The following is a 24584-nucleotide window of genomic DNA, read 5'->3' as shown; positions in this document are numbered from 1 at the left end:
AGCAGAGACAGCTCTAACAGAGGACTAAAGGCTAAGCTCTATATTTAGCTGAGTGTACCCTTTTGAGAAGCGAGCAAGCTATGTTTTCACTGTGTACAGCAATCTAAAATTTGATCATTGTTCAAAGAGATTTAGTTAGTTCAACAAATATCTTTTGAAAAGCCATTTTTGTAGCTAATGTCCAGTCTTTAATTACTGTTTTGCTCTCTCAGTAGTAATTCAAAGAACATAATCCAAACACAGAAAGTGGAGCAAACTACTCTGAAATGTGCAGATGTTGATTAGTCAACCTGATTTTATAAAGACTATCAAAATCCAGGTAGATTTTTCACCCACCTAAAAGTATCATAAAAGTGGAGCTTAATCTCACAAGAGCAGTGGCAGATATGTGTCTCACTGACACTGAGGATTTCATTTACAAACTGCATTCAAACAGTGACCCACATGATCATTTATTTTTTTACTGGCACTGACCGCAGATTGCATGAAAATTACAATTTAGCTAAAATGATACAACATTCAAAATGCACTGAATTAATTTAAAAATCTTGATTAGTTTTTTCTTCATTTTTTTCTATTTTTTGGCAGTTCACAGATCACAGTTTGAGTTCAGAGAATAACAACAAAGTGAGTTAAATTCATGCTAACATTATGAATCCATTTAAGACAATTAATTGTGGCAGTCACTGTTTGTGACCAGCTCAGCTGGTGATTCAGAATGTTGTGATTTCAGTGTGGTGTTGGCAGAGCATTTAGTGTAGGAAGAACAAGGCTGGCTCCTGGGAATGTTTCAGATTATGGAGGTAGTACCTCTGAAGTACTTCTCCCTGTGTAGGAGAGAGGAAAATTTCAGGAGCCTCTAAAAGGCAGTCTGCTGGGATATAGCATGGGCTGGTCTGAGACTGTTGTGGAAGACCTCAGGTTTTGCTCCTAATTTCAGATAAGAGTGAGCTGTTAAAAGGCCACCATTATCAAGATTACAAGGTGAATGTCTTCTTCTAAGGCAGTGGAGTCGTGTAGCAACCTGCTGCTACTTGACTTCAGGCTAAGCTGAACTGAGCATTTAGAAATTCCTTTCCTTTCTAAGATGGCAGAGCCACTTCACAGTGACAAAAATGGCCAGATGGAGAGAGCTGGGAATACTGGGAATACTGCTGTGCTTCCTTGTATCACCTTAGACATTGGAGAATTGGCTTTCAGACCTCCTGGCATCCATACAGCCAGTTCAGTCCATGAACACACACCTCTCCTCGTTGTATCCATATATTCCACCTAAATCTGATCAGTGTTAAGATCTATATAAGACTTGAAAACAAGATGACAGAACAACACCTGTCCTGACCCACCTCACCAATACAGTTAGCTAAAGAGAACTTAAATAACCTGTCAAAAAAACTGGTAAAATCTGAAATTTCTGCATTCATTTTGGAAGTTATGTTTAAAGGGGAAAAAATAGTGTTTACATTGACCAGGCCAGTATTCTGAAGGCACTTGCTAAATGATTTTCTAAACACACACAAGGCACATTTTCAAAGCTTGACGTTATTCTGAAAAATTAAACACTGGGCAAACTATTCTGCCAGCGATAAAACTGATGAACAGCATTTTACTTCAGAGAGTACTAAGTGTTATTTAATATGAATAAAGATGACAGAATTAAACTTTTAAAATATTGTGAAACTTGATATTTTAAATTTTTCTTAAACTAATGAAGAGATAATTAAAACCATGCCTTATGATTAATCAGGAAGTGTAATAGCTCGCTCTGAGTAAGGAGACTGAGATTTATATGAAGTCAGTAATTATATGTACCCTGTTAGCTGTGGAGAGAACAGTATCAGACAGGTGACATTTTAGAGATAATAATGACTTTTAAAGCACTTGTTCAATTATGCGTTCAGACTTCTTGAATCATTGCCACTCCTTAATGAGACATTTATAATTTATATGAAAATTTAGTAATTTTTTTCTGTGTAAAACAATAATCATATCTTTGCATCAGGCTGCATTTGAAAGGAAGGAATCAACTCCAATCCACTGTTAGATATATTGCACTGTATGTGTATGTTAAGCTGCAAGTATTACTTCAGAAACCCTACATATTTTATCCTCCATCTGGATGTCAACATTGGAGCCAAAGCAGCTTTAAATACTAGAGAATGAAGACAGATATGTATCAAGGTGCAATTCTTTTGGAAGGAGTCATCAGCAGGAAATGTCATCAGCACTCTTCTCCTGTTGATTTGGGAGAGGAAATGGAGTCTCCACAACCTTTCCTCTGTGGGAAGCATCAGGAGAGACACCTCCTGTCAAGTATGGGGCTTTTGGTTTATGTCTTTTCCTGAGGCTTTGCCTGAATGCTCCTTCTCTTTGTATTTATCTGCTAAATCCTTGCCTTTTGTGTAGCTGGTAAATGTGTGCTTGTGGGAGACTGGAAGTATACACAGCTCCCATAATTTCAGGAAAATGGCTGTAATCTGATATTCTGCCCTGTGTTACTTCTCAGAGTTGTTGGCATTCTAATGGCATATTTTGGGGCGTTGTCTAAGTGTTTCCAGATTGCATATGTGGACTGTCTCAATATGTAACTTTAAAAAGACACTCCTTTTTATAAAGTTAGCCTGCTCCTGGGCATGTGTAAAAAGCATATGCAGTATAATTTTTTTTTCTTTTTCACTTTTTAACACTTCAGCTATAAATGGAATCTCAGAAAAGTTCTTTCTAGGCTTGTTAAGGTATCTGTGGGAAGTTCCTGGCAAATTTTGTTTGACTTTTTATGACTTTTTTCCTTCCAGATCAGGCATGGTTCCCATAATTTCTTGCCTTGTAATAAATACTGTTAATCTAAGTAAACCTGTGGACAGGTGGGGAATTGAGCAGAGTACAGAAAAAAAAGACTGAAGTTTTAAACTAACTTTATGTATTGCCTTTGTCATGGTCTTGCATCCTACCTAATCCTTTCCTACTAGAAGGAAAAAATGTAGCCTGGAGAAGAAATAAACACACAAATTTAGTTTAAGTGATCTGATGTAATGTTACTCCATACTCATGTGTGTTTTGTGACAATGGTCAGTACATAATTTTGGAATACAGTCCAAAAAATAATGGTGTAATATTTTTAGTAACTAAAAACTCTAAAAATAGTAAATGTAATACCATTACCTTTAAGAGTGCTATTACTAACTAGTGATATTTCTCCTTTGGGAATACTGCTGGTTATGACTAGAATCAAGAAAGAGCTATAAAAAATAAGCTTCATTGTATATTGTTTTGGGTGTTTTTTCTTAAATAAAAAACCCAAATAGCAGCTCTGTTCCTATTTGCCATGCTCTCCTCTTCTCCTAATCACACCTTCAGGTTCACTTCAACAGGTTCCTGGTTGAAACTATACTGTGGGAGACAAACACCGGTGTTGCATCTGTGAGATTGCCGTGCCACCTAAAGTGCATTTGTACAAATTCTCCATCACTAGTGTACATTATTGTTTTGGCCAGACATGTATTCCCTAGGTGTCATTTAAATACTGTAAACCCACTAAATCTACATGAAGAAAGTTAGCCAGAAAGTGTCCTGACAGCTATGGAGGATTGGGACACATATAAACTTCCTTTTAAGTAATTTTGCAGAGAGACTTTCATTTTTTCGTATTGAACACCACCTTCTGAGGAGTCCTGCTCATTTCAACAGGAATATTTATGGGTCTCAGTTTTAGTAGAAGAGGTTTTTTCCATTGAAGTACCAGGCAATACAGTGTCATGGCTTCTGAGCAACTTTATTTATTGCACCTTGATCCAGTGTAAGTTATTAAGGCAGGAGATGTAACTGCAGAGATTTTCCAGTATATGGAAAGCTCAAAGCTAGCTCCAATTGCCCTTATCACTAGAATAAATATAGGCATAATAGGTAAAATAGAAACACAATAGAAACAGAAGTCCTGTAAGTTCATATGCTGATTTTTCACTATCAAATGTGAAATAATAGTTTATTACTCTAAGTCTCAGTTTGGTAAATGAGTCATGATAAATGCATGATTACATTTTCAGCCCCTACAGAGTTGGGATGTATGTATAACTAGTAATTATTGGGTCCCATTCTGTGCTACATTATATTGAGGTTCATGGGGCATTCTGTCAGTGTACCCCTCTTATTTTATATATTTTAAATGGCAGTGCATACTGTCAATTCCTAAATAGAGATTTCAGGTGACAGCTTAGCCACCAGTGTTTGACAATCTAAGAATATTCTAGGAGATTGAGAGGTTCACAGAGAAGACGTGTATCAGTCAAAATATTGAAAAGAATATGGTAATTTGTTGTTATTCTATATTTTAAGGATGGAGATGCTTTGGGTGCTTCTGTAAATACAGCTTCTTTACAAATACGCTGCTATACAGCAAGCAGATGCAAAAATGATAACTGCATATTGTAGCACTTGGTTTTCTTGTAAATCTTAGCACCAGGGCCTATTTCAGCTATTATTTCAAGAGAATGTAAACTGGCTAATTTGGAGGATCAGGAGTCTGCGAAACTAATTATATTAAGAACCAAAGCATGTCCAGTATTTCTTTTAATTTAATTTAATTTAATTTGGAAAGTACCCCAGGCTGAAGTTTACAGTGCCAAATAATTAACCAAAACAATATTTTGTGTGTGTAAAGCTTTACTTTAAAATGCAATTTATCATCAGAGATAAGCTAGCATTAAAGTAGATGGCATTTAGGTAGCCAAGAGGAAGTTTTGCTCTCATTAGCCTTACAAGGAAGTCTCTCATAAATTACTGCATAGCTCTCGAACCATAGACAGAAGATCTAAATCTTACTCTGAAGTCTGGCTGAGATTTTGATAAGATGTTACAAAGATAAGCATAAAAAATCAAATTACATGCCAAGTTGATCTTCAGAATAAAAAAAAATGTAGTCTATGTGTTTAAAGTTAATTCAGTAGCTTCATTGAAAATTGGTGATCTTTAAAGGCATAATAGAGAGAAGCCAAAGTCGTATAGAAAATTTCCCATTGGTATTCGATCATCTCACCCATTATATGGCAGTGTAAGTGGGATTGCTGGATAAATGCTGAAATACTGGCATAAATAGACCTCATAGATACAGTAGGAATGCTATTTTACAGTATATTTGAATATATCTGAGATATACTTTTCCATTTCCCGGGGAGAAATAGTTCAATACGGTCAACTGGAACAAAATTATTCCATTGATAAATTATACTAATTTCCTTTTCAACTGTGCAGAATTGAAAAAAAAAAAAAATCTGTGAAAAACAAAACCAAAACTGCAGGTAGACTAATTTATTTAATCTCTGAGTCTAGACTGAATGGGCTACAGCTTTCTCATCAAATTCCCCCAAGTCAACCATTATTACATGGCTTCATTAGTGCTAAGAATCTGGAGCATTTTGAAGACAAGGCATTTTACACTCCGTCATTTTAACTAAGACTGTTTCATTCACATTTTAGTGTTTATGATGTACATTTCACAGCACTCTGAGGTATGAAAGCACGATTTTATAACTTTTATCTATTTGTAGTTTTTGTGGAAACCTTTTAGAGTTGAAGAATAGAGTGCTGAAGTAAGCAAGTGACCACAGACAATGCGAGAAGCCCAGGCTACAGCAGGAATTTGAATCAAAGACATGCAAGAGAAGGGCATGTTTTCTCTTAGTACCTATGATAAAATGAGTGGATTAGATGTATAAAATGTAGAAAGCAACAATACCATTGTCCTCCTGCTCTTCCAATGAAGTTGGTAAACTACAAGGTTTAAGTTTTGCATTGCCTTTCAGGTAATTTCTCAGATGTCCAACTGTAACAATGAAATTTCAGACCCTTTGTTCAGTCACAGAGGTACCAGGAGGGGAAGATGTATACATGCACTTAGAGCTATTAGAAAGGGGGGAAAAATTATTAAAGGCCTTGGAACTCTTTGATTTTCCAAGTCGCACAATCCTGGAAATTGTTCATACTTCTTTTCCCTTTCCTTGTTAAAAATATATACCCTCCATTTGCATCACAAGATAAAATCCTAGGAAAGGGTGAATGCAGTAAAGTACCAGGAAACCTGAACTTGAAAAGTTACTGAAGTAGACTAAGTTCCTTGTAACAAAGGGATGAAGATTGAAAAGTGAGCACAAATCAAAGTTCTTAACTTTGTTCCTGCTTTATGAGGCATGAATTCTTAGCCTGTGGTGAGACAAACAGCAAAAATCTCATTTAATGGAGCAGTATATATGTCTACTTATGGAGAAATGTATATGGGTCTTTTTAGCTTCTCTATGACCAGATGTACAGAGGTCAGAGTCTGGTTAATAAATATTGATGAACACATTTGTACCTAAGCAATTAATATATCCACACCATAGAAAGAGAGTAAAGTATATGGATTTATAATTCCTTTGTGTACAACTAAGTAGATGTATATAATTTGAAAAATGTTTATTGAATGCTGTTGGTTTAGTGTTCTTAGTGTCTGGTTTCAAGGGAAATAAAGATTGATTTTACCTTGCTTAGTCTAGTTCTGCTTTATAGGTACAACTAGCTCTGCTTTGCTGTGTCAATAAGAAGTTACATGTTTTATTTTATTAGAAGTCTATCTGTTCTATCTGTACATTCCTCTATGAAAAAGGGTTTTGTACTATATTTTTATTCAAGTTGTTACCTTCTTATTCAGTAGGTTCTTTTCCTCTGACTTTTAAGCTGATTTATTATATTAAAAATGTGAAAAAATGGCATGTTTCTACAGTTTCTACAGTATTTTTACTGTCCTTTCTTTAAAAAAAGTGTTCTCTGAGGATAGGCCCTCACTTTATATTATATCATAACATGTTTATTTTACTGTTTTGGATTGTTCACTTCTTTTCCTTTGTATGAGCATGTGATTTTTTTTACCTTCAGTATCAATCTCCAGAGAACCTTTTGAAATGCCTTATAAAAATTTTAGTACATGATGTTCACTTTAGACTTCCCCCTTATCTATCTCTTCCAATTATCTCATAATGGAGAAGAGTGCTACAGCTCATAGTCTATTTATATCTGTCATTTGCTTCATTCTTGTTTTTTTCCCAGGCTAAATCCAACTTGTAGATCTTGGCATGGGTGGCATTTATTCTTTTTTCATGTCTTGTTGACATGCTAACTAGTACTAGTATTTTTGTCATTCTTGATACACGTTATGAGACTATTTCAGTTCGCCTTTTGCTGTGGTTTTATTTACCTGTTATTTTTAACTTTACTCTTATCTGTAATTGTGTGGTTAAAAAATATGTCAACTCAGTGTCTGGCATTGGAGCCTAGTCACTGTAGAAAAACAGAGCAGCATAGGATTCCCCTCCCAAAAAGAGTGGGGCAGAAGTCAAGCAGTGTGCAGCAAGTAGATGAGGCACAGGACCAGGATGCATAGATCAAATATGAATGGAACAATGAAAAATTCAGGGTACTGAACTACCCTTAATCTTGGAAGATATACGATACTCGAGAGACACTGTTAGAGGGTTTTGATTTTTAAAAGACATTTGAAGACAGCAAATGTGAAAATGGAAGAATGAATGTAGGAAAAATGGCCAAGATTACAGCAATAAATGGAACACAGCCTCCCTCTTGACAGAACAGTGGCGTGATAGCCTTCATGTGTAGATACATGTTTGTGCAGCAGGGTGGGACAGGGGATTTAGCTCTTGACTCCTGGTAACTGCAACTTCCCCAGAATCGGTTTAGCACAAAAATGTGACCTGTAAAGGCCTCCTTTTGGGAATACTGTGTTAGTGCATCTTCTTACTTGTACATCTGACTTGCACTTCTGACTATGCTTGTAAAAGGATCAATTTTGATTTTATAAACACTACAATTTGAAATAGGGGATTATAGAATGCTTTATTATAGTAAGCTAGCAGTGTATAGTGCTGTTTCGTAGATGGTGTAAATTTATACAGCTGAAATTTAAGATTCTAAGTTTTCTAACTGCCATTGTTAAAAGGGTGAAAGCTCTTACAATATATACTTTTTTTTTTTTGGCCAGCCAGATTTGTTTTTGCTCAATTAGGTTTCTTTTAAAATTGAAGAACATCTGCACGAAGGCAGACTTAGTCTGTTACTTGGCAGATTGAACTGGTCTGTTTGGTCATTTATTTAGCAGACAGTGGTAAGTGATAAGAGAAAATAATGTAAGAGCAGAGCAAGTAACACACTGTTGCTTATTTTAATATAGCCTCATTCTGGTATAGTCCCTTTTTGAACATTTCCCTCCATCAACACACATCTCATTTCCACACATTTCCATTCTTTCTCAATTATGTTCTTGCCATCAATATAGTTATTATTGAAACAAATCATCAGCATTTTCCCAGTAGTACCCAAGTGATTCTGATGCTGTGTTCTGAAGTGCTAAAATGTGCTCTGGAACTTTGGTATTAGTTAACATTTTATTTATTAGTTAACATTATTTATTTATTAAGGAAAGGTTGCAGAGAAACACCTGTAGCATCTTAGACAGGTGTAACTTGTGTTTGTGAAAAGGGCTTTTGAAGGAGCAATTTGCAGCCTTTGGAAATGGCTTCTCTCAAGTGAGAGGGCAAGATACCCATGTAAAGAAGATCTTGTGAAATCCCCAGGGAAGTGGACCAATGCAGATGAAGGTATCCAGTACTTGAGAGAATTAGCAGTGCTGGAAGTTGTGTACAGTGATCTAAAGAATGACACTGTCTCTAAAGATCCAGAGGATGTCCCTTGTGCACTTGCCATGTGGAGGAAGGTGGTTCAAGGTGCCCCTGCATCATACCCCAGCAGCTTGGTAGCACTGTGTTATCCGCAAATGGATACACCAACTGTAGAGGTGGCGTCCTCCTGGCTCCGAAGTGTAGAAGAAACTCATCCCTACAAGCCAGTACCCAAATTTTAGGGGCAGCCCCAGGACCTGGGTGTACCTGATTATTAGCATGGTCAAGTACCAAGATGATATGTTCTGCATAAACTACCTCTGTGATCACAATTACGAATGCAGTTCCATGAACATCACCCACAGCAATTGTAGAGCAGAGCTTTTGGTTGTTGTCTCCCCACCCACCCATTCTTCCCATTATTTTGTTTACTTGGACATAGATGTTTACTTGGACATCTAAAAATTGGTCCATTAAATTGTGGCAGCAAATTCCTGCTGTCTTTTATACCAATAGAAAGAGATGGCAATCGCCCTAAGTCAAACACTGCAAGTGCACTAAGGGCCTGCCTTTTCCACTCTGTCTCAGAGTGCTTCTGCTTGTACCTCTACATTAGGTGTAATAATCACAGCAATGAAGATAATTCTGATCAACAAACTGATCTGACTGAAAATCTCCAAAGGAAAGAATATAAACAGTCTCCAGTTAGTGCGAAGTCACAGTCAGACTAATCCAGAAATCACCCATTTGTAAGGATGTGAGCAGAGACACTCTCCCTCACTTGTACAGATGGCAGCTTCTTCCGCTGGTCATAAAACAACATCCTAACTTGACAATGTGTCTACTGCTGTCTGCCAACAGTCAGCACAACCTGATTTGGGTGATTTTGAGTTTCTGTCTGGTTTGTACACAAATCTGTACTGGTGGTTTATCTGGTAATAAGCAAATCAAATGTTGGTTGGTCAGTACTGATAGATTTAATGATGGCTGGCAAGCAGTTGCATTGTTGAGAGCAGTGAACTACATGTTCATAAATAAACAACTGTCTAGTTCCAAACGTAAATCAAACAGCTACTGCATCTGTAAACTAAAAGCTGCCAAGATGACCGTCCTGAAAGCCTGGTAGATATCAAACAGATGATTAAGTGAAGGCTTGCAGCTGACTATTCCTTAATGATTTTGCTGCTTCTGCAGAGATCCTAAATCTACGCTTGTAAAAGACTCCATGCTGAACACACACACACACACACACACACACACACACACACACACACACACACGTTTTCCAAGTTGTGTATACCCTTGCCTGCAAGTTTATCCATCATACTGATATACCTCATGTCCTGAACCCCTCTGCATTGCCAGACTCTGGGAGCAGCTCTCTAACAGCGAGCTCAAACCAAAGCCCAAGGCTTGGCCCTGTGCTGCTTTCAGGACTGCTCTTTGGTGCTCTGCAGACTGCAAGAGAATGGGAATTTTGTGCTCCTCTTTTCCAGCAGCCTGAGCCCGATTACATTGTGTACTTGCTACTACAGACACTGAAATCCCAAGCAGCTGCTTTTATTTGGCCCATCATGAGGCTTTACTACTGCTTCCTCCAACCTGTGCTTAAGCTTTTTTGTGGTGGTTGCTCTCAATGACTCCTTTGTAACAATTGTTTCTCATGTTTTTATGTTTCTGTTTGTTTATCTTCTAGTTGTGGGGGTTTTCTTAAAGACACAATTGTAGAAATAATAAGTGCTATCATTTTGGCCTTTGTGGATTACTATGGCAATAGTGATTTGAACTGTCAGACTTTTATTTACACTCCGTTGCACTACAAGGCACCTGTCAAGCGCAGTTTTCAGGCAATTTCTGTGGAAGTACAATAAACTTGTCAGTCCTATATAAATAAACATGTTTACATTGCTACGTAGAAATGTAAGGGTTTACCTTCCACATAGCACAAAACTCAGCCAGCCTTGTTTGTGCTGTATGAGCTGCTCTGAGTGAGTCTGCTGCAGAGGGCCCTGGAGAGCAGCTTTGGCACTTACTCCACACTCATCATATCCCTCTCCGGAGGGGATGAGGAGGTGACAAAGCAAACTGTGGTGACAGCTGGGGGGTGGCAAGAGGAAGTTGTGAGGATTAGGGATGGGAGGAAAGGAGTAAGTGGCAAAGGTGGTAACAGGGAGTGAAAATGAGCACTTTTCTTCCTTCACATCTCCTGAGCTGAAGGAAACAGCCGAGAGGTCAAATAATCAGGGAATCAAAGATGTGTGTATCACAGGTGTGGAGATGCACACACAGACTACAGATGAGAGCACTGGAGACTGAAACTGCATTCAGGTTAAGTAAAGTCTAAATATTTGAATGTTACTGTTTCTCAGGAATTTCACTGCTTATTGTCCTGTGACTTGGCAGTAAGTCCACTGGTTTCTGAAAATGTAGCTCATACCTGGATTACCTTTGCAGAATGGGCATGGGTAAGTTGTAGACCAAACTTTCATGGGAGAAGAATTTTACCTGCAAGGCTTTTCTATAGCAGAGTGAACTGTTTGTGAGGGAATTGCGTGAGTGAAGTTTTGAGGCATCATGTTATTATCACATCACAGGAAATACAGAAGGCACGTTCTGTTTTAATTGGGTCAAAACCCCCAGATAGTACCAAAATTCAAGTGAAAACAAAACTATATTTAGGTTGATGAATGCATTTTCCTGCAAAACTGAGTCTATATTCTACTTAAAGAACAGTAAAGGAAATATAAAATATAATTACCTCATTGAACAAAAAAATTTTCAGAGGGAAAAAAAGGACATGTTTTTGACATGATATGTTGGCATTTCTATCTTAGAACACTGCATTTCTGAAACTTCTCTCCTTATGAAATGTTAATCAGTGAGTAAGGCTCCCTACAAGATCACGTCAATTCACACTGAATGCTGTAGTTTAAGCCCATTTTTCATAAAGTTCCATTTCCTTTTGAGCAGGTGCAGCTAATACTCCCCTATAATTTACTGTGTCATTGGTAAAATGTAGATTAATTTACTAAATCCCAATGTTTGAGTTTGGAAAAAAACCCCAACCCAAAACCCAAAAACCTTTGAAATTTGTTTTTCTGACTTGATATAATTATACTGTGCATTTGTTTCAGGAAACACTGAATAAATTGTTGGCTATAATTGAAGACAGCCAAGTATAACTACCATTATACAGTAAAAAAGAACAAAAGAAGAAAAGCCAGCAAACAGAAGTAATAATAGAACAAGATGGTGACAATTAAAAGCTGTAGAATTGTATTAGAGTCAATATCTAGATATGCTCTACTGAATCTCACATTGACCTCCCAGTTTTACATAAAATTGTACAGTTGAAATAGACAGAAAATTACCTTCATTTTGGGAGAAAAATACTAATTAAATGCTTAAAGCAATAGGAAAATATCTAGTTTGAATATTTTTACTTTTTGATTATTTTACTCAGCTCTAAATGAATAGAATATTCCATTAATCTCAGTGTGCATGGTATCAAATCTACTAGGAAGAGGGTTCTGGTTTCAGGTAACATATTAACGAGTCATATTTAAAATTATATTTTACACTTGGTCATGTGATACTTAAAAAATGACAGATTGGGATTCACCCACAAAGTTTTTGTTCCTTTTTTTGATTTTTCTATCCATCTGCTTTTTAAATTCTCCCTTCTGTTGCGTTTTCAGAAAACCAAATCTCTTAATTTCAAAGTAAAAATAAAACTGGGATTAGCCATGTAATCTGTGAGGATACCATGTACAGACAGCTCTCAGCTTTGTTCTACTTGCTGTATTTGAAAAGATTAAATCCTGAAAAATGAGAACTAAAAGATAACTTACAGAAGAGGAGTAACAGAACAGTCAGAGACATTTGTCTTACAGATGAGAAGCAGAGTTTAAGTGAATAGTGATTTGAATTTCTGTGGTAATCAGACTGGAGTGACTTGCAAGGGACCAAAGAGCAGAGTTTGCTCAGCATTTCCTTAAGGTCAAGACATGGGCTTATCCTTTCTCTCATTAAATGTGAGACCTAAGTTCACACAGTGTCTTTTGCTGGTTTAAGCTCTGGACCACTACACTTACACCAAAAAACCCCAAGCCAACCAAACCAAAAAAGAAGCAAAGATGGCACATTTCATTCACAGGTATTTGTTTATAAGTGGACCTGTATCTAAAGTAAGCAATGAGTCTCTAAGATTTTTATTCATGCAATTCTTTAGACATAACAAAATCCACCAGAACAGTTTAAGGCTGTTATTTATCTGAACACCTGTTTCTGTCTTTATCTGGATAATCTCCATGACAATGTCCCTCGTCGTGTTTACTGCTTGCTTTGTAAGAGAAAAGTGTTAAATGGGGAGCAAACTGAATCAAAACTTATTAAAATAAAATCTATAGAGAAATAACATCACATGTTAAGTGTTGGGGTAGGAGTGACTCAACTCCATCACTGCTGTCCACCTATTTTGGACATACAGTGCTTATTTTCACAAGTGGTCACCATTAAGTTTCTGTTGGGCTTGAGGAAGAAGTATCTTTTAAGGGCCATAGCACCAACACTTAGATGGCCATGTGGCATTTAGGCAGTGCTTCAGAGTTTATTTATGAAAGCCTTGATATTTGTTGGCTACCCTACTGTGCAATACTGGAAGTAGATGTAAAGTCAATGAAATCATTCAAGAGGAGAGGAAAGGTAAACATCTCAAAAGACAGATTTCTCAAAGTCATGAAATGATAATTTTAAGAGTAGTAAAGTCCAGAGTCTGAGTTACAATTCCAGATGGGGAGAGTGTAAAGAGGAAAGATGTGTTGAAAGCAAAGGTCCATGTAGGGAATTAGAGCTAAGAAAAAACCCAACAGGTGGACCAGTGTGCCATTTCCTCAGTGTTTTCAAGTCAAATAGTGAAACTGTGTAGTCCATAGAGGAAGAGAGAAAGGGTGAAATCTGCAAGGAACTAGAGAAAAGGAACTGTTGAAGAAGGGACAGGATATTGTCTTAAAATTTGGATGGAAGAACAGGAAGAAGGAGGAGGTGGAATGAGAGGACTGTAGACAGTAAATTGTGGACTGAGCATGGATGAAGTAGGAGGGAAAAGGTTTCAGAGGACCAACGAAAGAGATTGGGGGCAAGAAGGCAAATAAGGCTACCAAGCTCCTAAAACTACCCCTGACCCTGCAGACTGTCTTCAGGGTAGACACAGGTGTGTGTACTTGGGGAAATAACTAAGAGGGGCGCTTTTGAGAGAACAAGAGTCTTAATGAGGTAACAATTAATTGGCAACATTACAGCATACAGAAGCTGGGTAAGCAAAATTAAATAACTTCAAATGTAAGGTTTGCAGTGATCAGCATTAAACTCCTGTAGTAGAAAATACTGCTAAATTTTAAATCAACAACTTGAAGTGTGTTGTCACTCCAAGAACAGTAATTTCTAATTAATTTGTACAATGTGTATGAGATGCTCATGCAAACTGCCTGACCCTGGGTGTGCCTCACCTATCACGGAGAGGACAGGGGGAGTGCTGGAGTTGCAGGGGAAGGCTCTTTGTTTTAGAAGATCAGCAAGTGATAGGGACCAGCAGTTGTGGTACAGAGGAATAGAGCACAAAAAAATAGCTTGCAATGGGTTACTTTGTATTTTGATCCTAATGCTCTAATATAGAGTTAAACCCAGGCTGACAGAAAGGGACCAAAGAATGCTTGATTTCAACAAGTTTGTTTCAAGTCTCTTTTTGACAAGTAGTTGCCACTATTATCAAAAGAAAAGAAAAAGCAACAAATTAACCTTCCTGCTCTTCAGGTCTGGTTAATTGGCACAACTCCATAAAACTGAACAGAGCCTGGAATCAAACTCATGGAGCATATCCCATTACTCAGAGTTCTTTGACATCCAGACTTACCCAGTGAAAAAGCCTTGCATAATGGATTTTCATTGCAGTAGCTCTGTTCTGTATATATCCTACATATGAAGTATTTTTGCCCAGAAGTTAAAAAGAGCTATTTTTACATGCAATAAAAACATTTTAAAATATCCATTTCCTCACCTTGTATGGGAAAAAAAAAAATAGAAAATGTTTTTTAAAAAGTTCTACTAAATTTATCAAGCATCTTCCTTCAGTGGTTTTCTTTCAAACTTTAGCTTCAAAGTGCATGATTTCTTAATGCATCAGTCATGTTTGTTTTATTAACTTTCTCACCTAAGGTAATAGATTTGCAACAGAAAAGTATATTTGCAGTAAAAAGTCAAGTGTGTGAGGGAAACTACTTAGAGATTTCTTTTTCCCATAGTAAAGCATGATAGTATTTTCTCCTTAAAGAAAATTTCTAATGACTATTAATACAGATTGCGAATTCATTCTTTTTATTACTGCACCATTACTAGAATGGTGACTTCTTGACAGATTTTCATGAGTGCAGGAATGAGATAATTTCCTTTTTGAGTGTGCAAGACTGTGAATAGGGGATTTTTAAAAAAAGGTATTATTGTTTGGTTGAAAAGCATGCATACTACCTGCCGCTGAGTTAATCTCTTGCTATTAGTCTTCCCCTAAAAATCTTTCCCTCTAAGGAATAAAAAAATTAAGATATTTTCCACAGAAATGTTTGAAAAGTAATGCCATTTCCTCTCTCTATTGCTGTAATATTAAATTGCTGCCATAGACCTGTATCACTTTCACAAAGACTGTTTTACGTAACTGAGGCCAGCAGATTGCAAAAAGGAACATGAAGCTGGCTACAATCAGATTTTAAAATTATTTATATCCATAAAAATACAGACACACATACTATTTTAACTGTAAGGAAGATAATTTTAATTAAGGGCTGAATTTTTCAGCATTTTGACATTTGAACAGTTAAGTAAAGGAAAGTTTGCCTTGACATAGAAGGGATTTTTTTTTGCCTTGACACAGAACATATCTTTTTGCAGTTGCAGGTACAATTTTTTACTTTGTGCCACCTGAAAAATTTGTTTTGGCCAGTTTTCTGATGCTGTCTTATTTTTGTTTCAATTAAAGCAGCACATGGGAAGGAGACACTAAAAACAATTTGAGCACAAGATACAGTTCTAATCTCTAAGGTTATTTATGCATGCTTAATCCTTTATTTTATAACTTGTTATTAACTCAGCTCATGCTATTTCTGTCTTCATTAATGCAGAGAATTATTTACAGTGTCACTGATAACATGTGGAATCTATGAATCTATTAGTTTTTTTAACATCCAGTTACATAATCAAGTGAATATAGGTATGTCTGGAAAAAACATCACTAAATAGTTTAACTCAGATTCACTGATATAAAAGGGAGCTTCTAAGTAAAAATACCTGTGGAACCTGTGTTCTGTCATGTCGTTTCCCAGTGTGAGACATCATGAAGAATCTACAAGACAATATTACATGAACACAGTTATGCAGAGATCTTGAAAATATTTATTGGTTTGTTCTTACTAAACAGATAAAAATCCCCATTGCAGAATGACCTTATACCTGTCAGTTTTAATTATTCTGCACTTGTCAGAATCATATTTAAGAAAGTGCAGGACCATATTGCAAAAGTTAGATTTCATTAGCACAGTGCATGGCAAATACCTTCAATAAGTCTGCTAACTGTGCTTCTGAAACAAATTAGAGTTTTGAGTCTTTCAGAACTTTCAAAACTTCAAATAGAAGTGTTACCCATGAGTGTCATCATTAAAACACACTAATCCTTTTAATAAAAGCTATAAGAAAAAAAAAGCCTATTTTCTTTTTTATTGCCGTAAAATAAGATCAGATCATAGCAGTTCAATTTAGCACTTCAGGTGCTTCGTTTTTAAGCACCCTACATAATAAGCTTTCAGGTCTGAAGTCTAACAGGATTTCACACATATTGAGTTGGCAAATCCCAGTAAAAAATCCCCTATATTTTTTGTGTATTACAAGGCTTTCTTTGTAGGAAACATATGCGATGTCCCTTTCTAAAAAGATGGATTTAAATAAATGTAAGTATTTTTCTTCAGATTGGCTCTGTTTGTACACTTAATACCTTTTCTTGATTCCAACATCAATAAATAGAAAGCATAAACATTTACAGCTCTTGGCATGCATATAGTGAGTAATGCAGCTCATACTTTCATTTGTGATTATTCCTGCCAAATCTTATTTTTAATACGAAATCAAGTCAATTTGTAGATTTGAGGGTGCAAGATAAAACTGTTACTATAGTAAAGTGTGGCTATGGGTTTAGAATGACTTTGTAAATAGTAATGGAAAAATGCAGGAAAAATGAGTTAGGTAGCCAGAGCACAGACAGATTGGTCCCAGTGTTTTACAGCCATCAGCAGTGCTCTGCATTAGTGTCCTTGACATGAATTAGGATTTTCCTGCTATACTCTGTATTACATTAAAATGCACTACTCAAATTGCATCTTAACTGAATTATAAGAATGCAGTGTGTACTTGGACTTGGGGTACTTCAAGATGCTTCTTACAATTTGAAAGACTTGAAATTATTTCAGTGACATCACTGTTCTTTGGGTTTAAATTAGTGAAGACCACTGCCAATATGAATTTTCAAACAATTATGAACACCACACTGTGTTTTCAGGACAATCATACAACTAGTAGTTTTTGCCACAGGGACATCAGGTATTTGTGCATTTCCAACACAGCTGAAGTGAGAGTCAGTAAAGTATAAGACCTGTTCTTTTAACTTCCAAAAGCAGCTTTTCATGGAATATTCAATGCCAACTACTCGCACAGAAAAATTCTGAAGTGATTAACTGACTGCAAAACCCAAATCCTTAAATTGATCAAATGTTTCTGTCCCTGTAACCATCATCATTTTCCTCCTTCAGCTTGACTTCCTTCTGGTTAGTGTGGACTGTCTTTTACAGGAAGATAAACATGAAGCACAGATTGTTCACTATAAATACAGAATAAACCCAAATCTATTCTGCATGTACATGTACTATCACCCTGATCTGCATGGTGGGCCATTTTGTCAAAAACATTTGCTTGGAATCAATTTCCAAATATCCTGCAACATAGTACTCAAGTTTTATATAAATGTGTCACAAGGAATTTCACTCCCTCACTTGAAACATCCTTAATAACTTGTACTAATTAAGTCTAGAAAAATTTGTTCAAGCCCTTCACCACTCCTGCTATGAAATCTTCTCAATATTTCAATGGAGGATCAGAATTTATTTTTTGTAGGTTCCCAAAATCCTCCTTTCCTAGGCTACACTCCATAGTGGGGAAAAAATACAGAAAAGAGCAAATACTTGAGGTAAAATATTAACCATTACAAGATGTAAGAAACATTCAAGTAGAATGCATGTTCTCCTTAGAAATGAAAAGCAGTCTTGGGAAAGAGCAGTACCTGGAGATTTCTGTCCTTGCCAGGGGCTCCTTCAGCCAGTCATGCTTAACTTCACTTAGTAAATAGCAACCTTCAAGAAACAAAGTGAAATATTCTCCTGTAGCCAGAGTATCAGGAGAGTACCTTGATTATAGATGTGTGATAATGTATTTCCCACAAATGCAGAAGGTCACTACAGTTTTTACTAAAGTTTAAAAAAGTCAGGGGAAGGAGAAGGAGCCACAGAAGTGGCATTAGCATCATTCGTAATCCATTTTGCCATGGAAACTGCTGCACTGTGGAATCCCAGTCTGCTGTGAGCACAGGTTTCTAAGAAAAGCCAAGCAGACAGCTGTTGGAAGGCTATCAGAGCAATTCATAATGCTGGTGATAGGAGGGGGATTAGCTCCCACATCCTCTTTCCTCTTTATCATTAAATCATGGCCTACTGGTAACATGGTGCTTTTTTGTGATAAGTGATTAGCGAAATTTTCGTACCATAACATCCTTTACTTAAATAGCTTGTGCCACTTTGTTTTCCCCCCTGAAATATATCCTTGAAGATTAAGTGTATACACTTAGCATGTGGCAGCTGCCAAATCAGGGGAGATGTTTCCCACTAGAACTGTCAATGCATTAATGACAGTAAGTACCTTGGAAAATACAGATTCTCAAAAATAAGGTTATGTTTGTGCTTCCTCTGAATAGGAAGCAGTATAATTACCCATCCTACAAGGAACACTACAATAAAACACACCAAAAGCAATGACTAGTTAAAATTAACTGATTCACTGAATGAATCACAGAGCCTTCTTTTTATGACCCTGTCCTACAAAGTGATGTGCCTAAATTTCTGGTAATAAGCAAGCATGAAAAAGTCACATTACCTAAGATGCCACCCATTCTAAGCCCATAAGTAAATAAGCCTCCAATTCCGAAAGCGTACAGAAATATATGGTATAGACAATTATTTGAGAGACACTACTGATAACAATATATTGTACAAAAAATTGTTTCAGCAAAAAGCTTCCCATGCAAGAATGGAAAAACTAAAGTCAGGATTCTGCTAGAAAAATATGACTACATATAAAACCAAGTAGTTGAAGTACAGTTGTTTGGTGAAAGAAAGACTTATGAGAAGAAATACTGAAATAAAGTTCAAGCATGTTTATGAACATCTTTTTTCAGCTGTGCAAAACGTGATGATATACAGGGAAAGGGAGATGTAGGGAAGTAACTCACTTGTGCAATGTTATTTTATTCTTTAGCAATGATAGAACAGTTCTCAAACTGAGGCAGATTTGAGGGGAATGGAGGTAAGATGCTCCTGTTGCTTTAATATAATCAGGAGAGTTATTTTCTGTACAATACTGTGTGATTACAACATGGTTTTGCTTTCAGCTCTCAGTATTTCATGGTGACAAAAAACAAGGTTCAGAGAGGATGGTTTTGTTTGGTACATGAGCATTTGGTTATAGGTGAATGCAAGCAAGTGGACTGAGACACAAACACTTAACAGAGGTGTGAACAAGATAAAAAAAAGAAGAATCATTAAAATGTCCCTTTTACAGGAGGAAAGTTAAACTGAGATGGAAGGCTTAACTTGGACATCAAGGAAATCTTCCCTACTAACATCAACTATGAGAATGGTCACCCAGTGAAAATCCCAAAAGCATATCTCCTTCTTATTTTGCAGTGTAGATTGTCCAAATATGTCCAAATGACTCTGCATGTAAGGGGGATAAACGAAAGGTTTTCTGCTTGGTGGTGGTTTTTTGTTTATTTGGTTTAGGGTTTTTTTAAACTTTCAGCATTAGTCATTCAAACCTAAGCTTCGGCTGAACACTCACTGTATGTCCCTCCATTTTTATATCAAGAATAGATGATTAGAGAAACAAATTATTTTGAAATACTGATTTGTTATCTTTCATAGCCAATCCTAATACTTTCTTTTTTTTTATTTCAGGGTGCAAGTTGAATTCTATATGAATGAAAACACATTTAAAGAGAGACTAAAGCTCTTCTTCATCAAAAACCAAAGATCAAGTAAGCAGCTGGATTAATTTCTGTTAAGCATATTTGTGATACTTTAAGTAAAATCAAATTCAGTTGAAGGCAACAGTGAGGTTATTATTAATTTTCTTCTGAGTTAAAATATTTAAACTTGAAAATAATGTCCTTTTAGTGCAGGATCAAACAATTAGTGACGTCACCAATTGTTAAATAAAATCATTATTTTTTTTCGGCGTCGTGATCAAGTTGACTAATTTGGATGGATCTGGCAGCAATGCTCATTGACAAGTCATGACCTTGTGACTAGGAAAGCAAAGACACTTAAGATGGTAAAGGAAAAAACTGCAAAAGTTCCCAGTTTTTTAAGTGTTCTACTCTATTAAGTATTCCTAAAACTTCAAACTTTATCTGCACTCAAAAATAAAAAATTGGAAAGGAGACTGTTGGGGATGTGATACCTCAGAAATGTAGTCCTTGTCATTAGCCTACAGTCTATTTTAAATATATCTTCATTGACACATGTGCCTAGAGTCATAGGCCATCATGGAAGGGAATAAGGTGGAGGAACTAAGACATTAATATTTTTATATACATCCATGCAGCTGGTCCAGGGGGGTGGAAACATGGAATATTATCCAATCTTGGTTAGAACAGTGGAGTTCCTAGGTCAGAAGAGCAGTGACTGACCTCAGTTTTCTTCTATGTAGCAGGACTGAAGTAACCTCTATTTGCCTTGCATATGTAAAGAACTAAAATTACCATAGCTTTATCCATAAAGCTTTTAGACTACAAAGAATGCATTTTATCATTTGTAATACAGTTGAAATTGTTTCATGGTTTTGTGTTTGGAAAAAGACAGAAAAGAGAAAAGAAAGAAGCTTTTTGATCTGAAAATATCCAGACAAACAAAACTGGGGAGACTAGATCAAGCTTTTAAAAATTAAACATACCAAAAAATCTTCTATCTGTAAGAGCTAGTAATAAACAAATAAATACTAGTTTTACATTGGAGAACTTCGTGTTTTTATTGGCTAAACTTCTTTTACTTTCCAAGTAAGAAAGTAAGAAAAGCAAGAAAATTATTCCCCTGAAAGGAAAGTTAAAAAGAAAAAAAAGGCACTGGGCTGTGAATGAGTGACATTTTCAATATGGGCTTTGGAATTAATTGCTGTTTTTTTAGGTAGAGAATCAGGTTTAACAAAGTTTAACAAAGAGGTTCATCCATGGGGAATGCATCACTTACTACACTTACCTAGACACACATAGGAATCTTAATTCAGGTGCCTAAATAGCATGGGAATGATGTGGATAGCCACCAAAGCACTGAATTAAACACGAAAAATCCCCAAGCCAAAGCAGTCAGTATTATAAGTTCAAACACTTCTTCTGCTTTTGCAGATCTTGGTTTTTGTGCAAATACTCAGAACCTGAATCTTCCAAAAGAAAGTCTCCAAAAAGCTGCTGCTGACACAACAACCTGCCACTCAGTCAGGTGTACTCATGCAGTCCTGCATTGAAACTGGAGGATTCTCTTGCCCAGAGGTATCAGGGAGTTGATAAAAAAAGACAGTAGATTTTAGTCAGTGTTCAGTGAGAGCACTGAAGACCTTCCTTCATATATTAAAGATGGACTTGCTGTTATTGAGAAAATAATTGTCAGTAGGATCAGCAAATTTTTGGAAAGTGTAACTAAATCAAACCTGTTCACCAAACAGTTTTTTGATAATATCACATGGTTTTGCCAACCAGAGCAGTCAGCTCTAGAATTTATAAGAATTTTCTACAGAATGCTATCCTGATCTAAATCACATATGGGCCAGTGACTTGAAATATCAACTGTTTTAGTAATTATTATCCTTGTTTAAACTGATAAACTGATGAAACAAGCCTTCATCTATGTCTCATGTCAATCTAGTTTTCACTCAGTCTTCTGCAAGCAAATGTCTAATCAATTTCAAACAATGTAGGAAAAAATATCTTACAAAGGTGTCACTCAGCACCCCCTGAAAACAAAAGAGAGAAAGACAAAATGACATATTCACACAAGTGTGACTTGCTTGTACTTGCCAGGACCACGCACAGTATTATCACGGCCAACAATAAGTCTCAGAGGGAAAAAAATAAGTGAAGTTTCAAGTCAGTGAGGAGGGAATGAAGGATAACTATCACTAGGATATGGATTATTATATTTTGGTCCAGCTCCTAAAGCCAGCTGCCACTGGAATGATTTTGCTAAAAACCAGCAATGTATTAGTGACTTACAAGAAAGGAATAATGGGAGGTGATTCTAAAATCCTCACCTGGTATCTGTCACTCTGTTTAGACCAACTCTCTAAATCTGACAATTAATCTACAAAAATACTTCAAAGGAAAGCATCGAGGATTTATAATAAAAGTGAAAGTCCCAGTCAGAAGCAGTAAAATATAATGTATCACTCTATACTTAAAAATGCCTGCAAAAATAGCAGATACTTTTTTCAACTGAGAAGGAAATGTTAAGCTTTGACATAGTTATATTTAGTTCACAAAAAAAAATAGATTTTGAAATGATATTATCAATTCTTCTTTTAAATAAGACAAGAGTATGTAGCAACTTTGTTCCATAGACACAATGAAATTGCATTCCCATTAAACAATACGTAACTGCATAACAGTGCATGAGTGATGGAGCTGAATACAAGTTTCAGGCACCACTCATATTCAAAATATGGAGACACTCTGTGCAAATGACCCTGCTACTTGAGCAATCTGGCTCTGAATGGAGAAAAAGAAATTAAATCAAGCAGACCATGTTGATTTATTGACAGCATGTGAAATACAGAACAAAAATAGCCAGGAAGCAAACAAATATGAAATGCTTGCTTTGTAACAGAATAATAATTGAAAACCTGATTTAAATGCCTTCTGTAGTGTTTGTCCCCCTCCTTCCCACATTTGAAATCCTGCATCTCCATGATAGTGGAACACATGCATTGCTCCCAACTCACAGGTGAATCCCCAGGTAGGGGGCTGCAGAATCTTTCTACCAGAGGAAAAAAAAAGGCATTTGTTAGGCCTGCGTTAATTATCCAAACTTTAGCAAGGGTGACTGCATATGTTACTGATGGCTGAGGCACACAGAGCAGGGAGAGGTGACCCAGGACAGACTTGAAGCCTGTTGTTACGTATTTATATTTTAATAACTGCCCCAATCACCAATGATACAGAACCTGTCCTTTGCCTTGCTCTATAAACAACCCCAGCCACGAAATGTGCTCTCTGTAGATGCTGACTGGAACCCTTAGATGAAAGCATGGCTGCCTTGAAAATCCTGCCTCACATTCTGAGGGAAACAGCCATTCCTATGGAGATACCCAGAGCCTGAGTTCCAATCAGCACTAAGATTTGAGAGTTAAGGGTTTAGGGCATCAGTCCCCTGTATTGATGTAGCTTTTAATCAGAAAAGAACCATTTTCTTTTGGCATTTAAACCAACATATCATTTCAAAGGAATGATAGAAACCAGGCCATTATCAATGCAGAAAACAAGTGTTTCACACCAAGAATAACATTTACAGAGCTCAAAACCAGGAGAAAAACAACAGACTTCTGTACTTGCCTGAGAAAGACAACACAAAACTGGTAGGCTTTTTTGGTTCGTTTAGGTTTGTTGTGATTTTTTTTAAACATTATCTGCTTTTCTAGTTGTAATAGCCTGGTTGTTAGGGCAACCATTCATATTCCAACAGACTTCAACAAGAGGGTTAGGACAAACAAACAATGCATGTTTCTTCAGCAACGTTTCAAAAAAGCTGCAAATGAGGATCATAGCACTGACCAAGTCAAATAATAGGATAACACCCTTTCTCCTTTCCCCTTTTTTTTTCTCCTTTCCCCTTTTTTTTTTTCTCCTTTCCCCCTTTTTTTTTCTCCTTTCCCCTTTTTTTTTCTCCTTTCCCCTTTTTTTTTTCTCCTTTCCCCTTTTTTTCTCCTTTCCCCTTTTTCCCCTTTCCCCTTTCCCCTTTTTCCCCTTTCCCCTTTTTCCCCCTTTCCCCTTTCTCCTTTTTCCCCTTTCCTTTCCTTTCCTTTCCTTTCCTTTCCTTTCCTTTCCTTTCCTTTCCTTTCCTTTCCTTTCCTTTCCTTTCCTTTCCTTTCCTTTCCTTTCCTTTCCTTTCCTTTCCTTTCCTTTCCTTTCCTTTCCTTTCCTTTCCTTTCCTTTCCTTTCCTTTCCTTTCCTTTCCTTTCCTTTCCTTTCCTTTCCTTTCCTTTCCTTTCCTTTCCTTTCCTTTCCTTTCCTTTCCTTTCCTTTCCTTTCCTTTCCTTTCCTTTCCTTTCCTCTTCATCCATTCACTGCTTCACCCACTTCACTCATGTTGGGGAATAAATAGTCTGTGGCTAATTACTCTTGACAGAGGAGCAGGAATCACTAGGTTAATGTTCTCAAACCCAATTGCCAGTAACAGCTGTGGGACTTCTCCCAGACCACAGGATTTTAACCCTTAGTTCACAGAAATAAGATGCTGTAGAAGTCCATCCAGTTCTTATGTGATAACTAAAACTTCACAACTCAAAGTAATA

General features: G+C 36.6%; 1 protein-coding gene across 8 annotated transcripts in view; it reads left to right on the top strand.

The window, feature by feature from the left end:
- The window catches only part of KCNT2 (potassium sodium-activated channel subfamily T member 2), a 115680-nt gene that overhangs the window by 8364 nt on the left and 82732 nt on the right, over positions 1–24584 (top strand). For all 8 annotated transcript variants that reach the window (XM_069022370.1, XM_069022371.1, XM_069022369.1 and 5 more), the window contains exon 2: positions 19982–20061. In XM_069022370.1, the coding sequence (XP_068878471.1) occupies positions 19982–20061 (80 nt within the window). The remainder of the gene's footprint in view (positions 1–19981; positions 20062–24584) is intronic.

This window comes from Aphelocoma coerulescens, chromosome 8, assembly GCF_041296385.1.
Source record: "Aphelocoma coerulescens isolate FSJ_1873_10779 chromosome 8, UR_Acoe_1.0, whole genome shotgun sequence".
NCBI lineage: Eukaryota > Metazoa > Chordata > Aves > Passeriformes > Corvidae > Aphelocoma > Aphelocoma coerulescens.
The sequence above is the reverse complement of the archived record's forward strand: the minus strand, read 5'-3'. Positions and strand labels throughout refer to the sequence as shown.